The sequence below is a fragment of the Antrostomus carolinensis genome, unplaced genomic scaffold, assembly GCF_000700745.2.
Source record: "Antrostomus carolinensis isolate BGI_N321 unplaced genomic scaffold, ASM70074v2 scaffold5553, whole genome shotgun sequence".
NCBI lineage: Eukaryota > Metazoa > Chordata > Aves > Caprimulgiformes > Caprimulgidae > Antrostomus > Antrostomus carolinensis.
This window is the reverse complement of record NW_010303015.1, coordinates 55,439-61,395: the sequence shown is the minus strand read 5'-3', so window position 1 is coordinate 61,395 and position 5,957 is coordinate 55,439. Positions and strand designations below refer to the sequence as shown.

General features: G+C 35.1%; 1 protein-coding gene across 1 annotated transcript in view; it reads left to right on the top strand.

Moving 5' to 3' along the window:
• The first annotated feature begins 1,047 nt into the window (after positions 1-1,047).
• The window catches only part of DNAJC24 (DnaJ heat shock protein family (Hsp40) member C24), a 28,269-nt gene continuing 23,359 nt past the window's right edge, over positions 1,048-5,957 (top strand). The window contains exon 1 of the mRNA XM_010163945.1: positions 1,048-1,190. Coding sequence (XP_010162247.1) covers positions 1,083-1,190 — 108 coding nt within the window. The 5' untranslated portion in view covers positions 1,048-1,082. The remainder of the gene's footprint in view (positions 1,191-5,957) is intronic.

Genomic DNA, 5,957 nt, shown 5'->3' with positions numbered 1-5,957 from the left:
CGGGCTGCCCTCCCTCTGGTTGTAGCTCTGCCAGGTTTGAAAAGCGTCTTTTTTTTTTTTTTCCCATCATGAAAAAAGGATTCGTTCTGAGGTGTGGTGGCAGTCACCGGTAACCGGTTTTAGTGTTGAAACGGAAAAAAAAACCCCTTTTTTTTTCTTTCAACAATAAAAAAAGACTTATGAAATTTGCAGGCTTGCAAAACTCTTCCCAACTGAGAAACAGGATTCAATATTATCAGAAAGTGCCTGATAAATCAGCTACTCCAGGCTTGGGATCTCAAGAATACCTAAGAATCTGCTTGGAGCTCAAGCACTCCTGTGCTCTTACTGGCACCTAATTCTCCTGTTTATTTTTTTTTTCATTCTAAGTACTTAGTTTGATGATAGAGAGCCAAAAATAAAAAGCACCCACCTAGTTAGCTTTTACTTAGGGACCTACGCTAACTTTATATGCTTTCATTGATTTTTTGTTTGTCTTTATATGCTTTTCTACTTTAATATTTAAAAAGTTAAGCCTTACCCAGCAGGATGAAGGAGGGTCCATACCATCAATATAATTGTGCAGAACCTGAGCCATAACTTCTTGTCATCTTACATGTATCTCATTCCATAATTGACAAAATGTCACACTTTTATATACTTTTTTTTCTTATATTAAGTACAGTATTGCTTCAGAATAAAAAGTGTGTATCTTAAGAAGTGTATATATAAAAACTGTATATATGACATGGGTAGGTTCAAAATAGTTCAGACAGTTAAAATACAAAAATTAAAGGAGTATAGACAGCTTCTGAAATGGAATATCCTAAGGAACTGAGACAGGAAGCACAACATAACTTAAATCACTGCACCAATGACAGTCTATGGGATGGAATGGCCATGTGAATGAAGCTGGGTTTTTGCACTGTAGATCTTATGTAGTGGTGTAGATGTGCTTGAGGGCTGCGGTCTGTTTCATGATCCTGTACTTTGTCACATTTCCTCGTTTTTCCTTTTCTTACTGGTTTCTCTTTCAAATTTTAATTATATTTATTTCATTTTCTTATACAGTGCTAAGAAAGTAATTTCAAAGCTGGCACACTATGGCCTTTGAAAGGATAACACAAAAGGACTGGTACAAAATCCTGGGTGCAAAGCCATCGGACAGTCCAGCAGAACTAAAACGGAAGTACCAAAAACTTGCTTTGTTAGTAAGTATGTTTTTGTTGTTTAAGATCTGCAAAAATAAACTTTGTAAACCAGTGAGATAATAATTGCACAATTTGGTTTTACATTTTTTTGTATAAATATGATTAATCAGAGTGTGTTTGTAATACCAGTTCACTGAGCCTTGTTTGAGTTTGAAATAAACATCTGGAGTTTGAGTTACCATTATATTTTGCAAAGAGGGATTTCAAAACACTGATATGTCTCCCAGCTTTGCTAAACATTCACAAATGAACTGAGCCAAATGCTTGTTCATCAGGTGCTGGATATTCAGGTGCACAAGTCAAAGAAGGCCATTGCTTGTAGCACATAGTAATTAAATTTTCTAATTGATGCTTGTGTTATTTACTATAGTGCATCCAGTTACAGTGTGCTGAATGCAACCCTTGAATACATGAAGACCTGATGCAAAGAACAAAAAGTTCTTCTTGATAGTCTACAGTAATGGAATAGAAAATGTATAGAAGGAAAATATGTTAATATAATAATTATTGTTTTATTACTATAATTATTGTTTTATCTGGTGCATTTTTGTGGCAATATGTTTTTCATCATGCATTAAGACTTGATGTTCTGTGAATTCTTTTAATTTTTTCTATACTCCTGGTATAGGTGTACAAGAACCTCAGAGGTTTACCAGATTACTTCATATTATTCTTGGTTCTTCTGTTTTACGCCTTCCCCTGAATTCAGGCTTTTTGCTCACAACATGCTTTGGCTTGGCTTTCTGAGGAAAATGGAATGTGTTTTTTGTATACTGCTGACCGTTTTCAACCAAATTTGATAGACAAATAGAATTCCCAAGGCGACTAAATTCCTAAGTTTCTTGAAAACTGGCAGCTTGGCAGAGGAGGAGGAAGAAGTTGAGCAGAACTCAGTTTTTATATATTCTTTAGGTAGCTGCTAGCTAGACTGTCAGCTTTGGCTGGCCATTAGAGAGCATGTGCATGGCTGATCTTGGCTTGATTTGAGGTGTCAGAATGAATGTGAAAAGAAGTTGGGATTTTTAAGTGAGGTAAAGAGAATGCCAGTCAACAGGAGACTGAATTTTGTTATAGTTGAAATAAATCATGGCCTGAGTTTCGGGGTTTTTTCTTTGGTTGTTTTTTTATTTTTATTTTTTTATTTTATTTCTAGCCCCTGTGAAAACTGTTTTAAAGGTCATTTCACCAGTATGTTCCAAATTTATGCATTTTGATACTTTGTTTTGTTTTTTTAGATGAAACTGACCCTTTCTGTTATAGCACTGTACTTTCATGTAATTATTTGGAAGAGTAGGATGTGAGAATTGTTGGAGTTTACAACTGTTCGTTTACATCTATAACAAGCCTTTTTTTTTTGAACCTGTATGTTTACAAACTAATTGGTTAGTGCTCTTTATTTGAAACGTCTGTGAGAAATGTTAGAGAAAATAAAGATACTTTTTTTTTTTTTTTCCCCTTTTGCTATTTGGCTCAGAATTCTTTTGCTATCTGTGAGGGATCCCTGACTAAAAAGCCACACTGTTGTTTACTTGTAGGTGTTTTCTGCAAGGCAGATCTGCTGTTGTCTGGTGTTGTTACCGTATGTCCTGTCTCTATTCATCTTTTTCTTTTAGCGGAGCTGTTACAGACTCAACTTGTTTGTCCACTTACTAATACACCATCTAACACAGTCTGTAAAAGCATGGTGGTAATAAACCAATATTTTTATACACCTTAAAAACTCATTGGCTGTAGGAGTGACTGGAGACCAGGCTGCATACCTTTACTGAAAGGTGTTGATATAGAACATAGTTACAGTGTGAAAGTCATTGTCACAGATGATGCTGAGTCCATGGGCTTCCATGTTTGAAAAAGTTGATTAGAAGTTCACAGAAGGAAAGTCTGCCGTGGCATGTTAACACAAAAAATACCCTCTCTGATTCAGAAATCCATGAGCTATGGACTTCTGAATATTGGTGGAATATATAAGGGAGTTGTATGTTTATCCTGTCCTGATACTATTCCCTAGGCACCCACTGTTCATTGTTAGTAAAAAGCAGAGCACTGGCTGGACCTCTCCTCCTACTTGTGGTGCCCTATTCAGATGAAGTAACTCCCTTGCTCCCCAAGTAGTTTGTACTTGAAGCTCTTGGTAGCTTCACACCTCTGACTGACAAAGTGCTCATTTTGGTTTTCTACAGCCGTTGTTGGAGCTGGTGGTGGTAGCAGCATTGGTGAGGGCAGAGAACAGGTCTACATGCAGGTGTTCTTATGCACTGTGGTGGTCGTTATTGGAGTAACTCCAGTGTGGAAACTGGACTAGTAGATGAGCACAGCACAACAAACCTATTGCCTATTAAAGGATTTAATGACAAATTATATGGTCAGTACAGAAAGTTCTCTGGCTTGTGTGTACAGCAGAAGTTAGTCTCCTGAACAATTGTACCACGCTAATTACCTTAAAATCCAAAAGTTTATAAAGCAACTTGCTTCTTGGATACTGATTGCGATTAATATCACATTGATTCTGTAATCCTGAATATCCTTATCACAGAAGTTTATTGGCATCAAGCATAATAGATGGTGGAATTTATTTTTAAAAATAATTCTGCTGTTAGAGTAAAAATGGCAAATGTCTGAGTCCAAGCCTTCTTCAGATGATCCCCAGTGCTTCATGTTGAGCATTTGCTTTTTGCCATCTGCTATTTTCTATTTGTCAACACATGTATGCTTAGCATCTTGAATGAACAGGCAGATGTAAATTTCCAAAGCTAAAAAGAGTTGGAGATCTTGCCATATGTCATCCAAAAGATAACTGTGTTTCTAGTTAGATCTCAGGACTGACCTTGATAATACAAAGTACTGTGCAATTAAAAATGAATTGTAAGTTTGTAAGAATTATTTCATAAGGGCAAATGAGCTTAAAACTGATTAATTTTTACAATATAACTTGTTTTTGTATATTCTAACAAACTGATAATGGAAAACATTTAATAACACATAACAAATAAACCTGTGCATTTGTACTCTGCTAGAGGGAATATATTTGCTTACTGTTTTGCCTTATTTTGCTTTGCTATACTTGCTTTTTTCATTTGGTCAGGTCACATGTTTAAGTGAATTATTTTACTACAGATGTCAATTATGTCATTAAGAATAGCATTAATTTGATACAGAAAATATCACAGGCCTAAAAGTAGTGATTTTTTTTAATCAGTATTTTTTTGTCTCACCTTGTGACAATCATTAGCAGCCACAAATGACAGATTTTTGGGCACTAGATGTGTGTGACACTGGCAGTTTTATAAATAGCTTATTTTTAAAACAAAATCAAACTTTTGTGTATGCTGGCTCATACTCCAGTGTCTTCTCTAGCACAGAGTTTCATCCAATATTTCTGAAAGAAATATTTCGTAAATGAACGGGTTTTATGCTCTATACTTAGTTTTTCAAGGAATCCATACAGCTTCTAGGAAGGACAGTGCTTAAGTTCCATTTCTGGATGTATATAAAATTAACAGAGGGTGAAATTAAAGTAACAAAAATAGGATATTGTGGGAAAAAATGATACCATCTTATTACTGGCACAATTTTTACATCTCCTTTTAGTCTAGCACTTTGTGGTCAAAGAATGAGTTGCCAGATTGTTTTCAAATTTTAGTGTGGCTACTGTCCATCTGAAAGCTGCTTTTTACAGGGAATAAAGTCACCAAAGCTTTGTCTAGCTGAAAATCAGGTGTCTGTTCCTGTTGATACTGCTGATATTACAGGATACCTTTCAACTGGAAAAAAAAATGATTGTGCAGGAAAATTATATGCTGCTGTTACAATGTATGCCCTAATCTTAAAGAAAATCCATGTAATTTGAGCAGGGAGTGTGCAGGAAGCTCTTATTTTTAATATGGTAAGGAAATAAAATGTGCCATTTAACACATAGCGTTACAAAGATTATCTTTTTATCAGAAGGGCTGGTGTGTGTATAGAAATACAAACAAGTGTTAAGTTGATCACTTAATCTGTTTGAAAGAGTAGAAAATTTGAAAACAGAGCATCAGGTGTAGGTGAGATTGACTCTCAGAAACAATAAGAGAAGGACATTAATAGAAATTGAATTTAATGAAGCAAAGTAACGTAAAGAAGAGATTGTTCCACTGAGCTTGTGCAGAGGAATGACATCTGTCTTTCTGGAGAGAAAAAAAAACTCTGTTGTATCTATCAGATTTATGTACACATCTAAATTCTGCAGTCACAAGAAATGTAGCATGTATTTTTGTAAAGTTAAAGATCTGCTTCCACGATTGTTGTGTTAAATTTGCTTGCCTACTGGGGAACTTTTTTTCATGCTGAGTTTACGTTGATAATTTGAATCTTTAAAATGAAAACACTTTGAGCTTTGTAGTCTCATAATAATGCTTTTCGTAATGAAAATGATGCAGTATGTGTATTCCCTTTTTAATGGCTTTTGCAAGTTTTTTATGTTTTGTTTGAATAGCAGCATACTTGGTAGAGATACTTCACAGATCAGCATGCTTAGCTCACTCTAGTTTCCACTAACTTGTAGAAAAAGGATATTGTAATTTGACAGGATAAACAGAACAAGTTCAGTGCAGCCCACTTGTAGCTTGACTGCAATTAATTTAGTTGCAACAGAGAAAAGATAAGCCATGTATTTTAATGCAAATACTGTGAACCTTAAATAGCTTAGTGTTCTGGGGACTTGTGTTATTTATTTTTCGAGATTTAAATAAACTACTTGTGTAATTTTGCCTTATGTTTAAAGTGCATAAT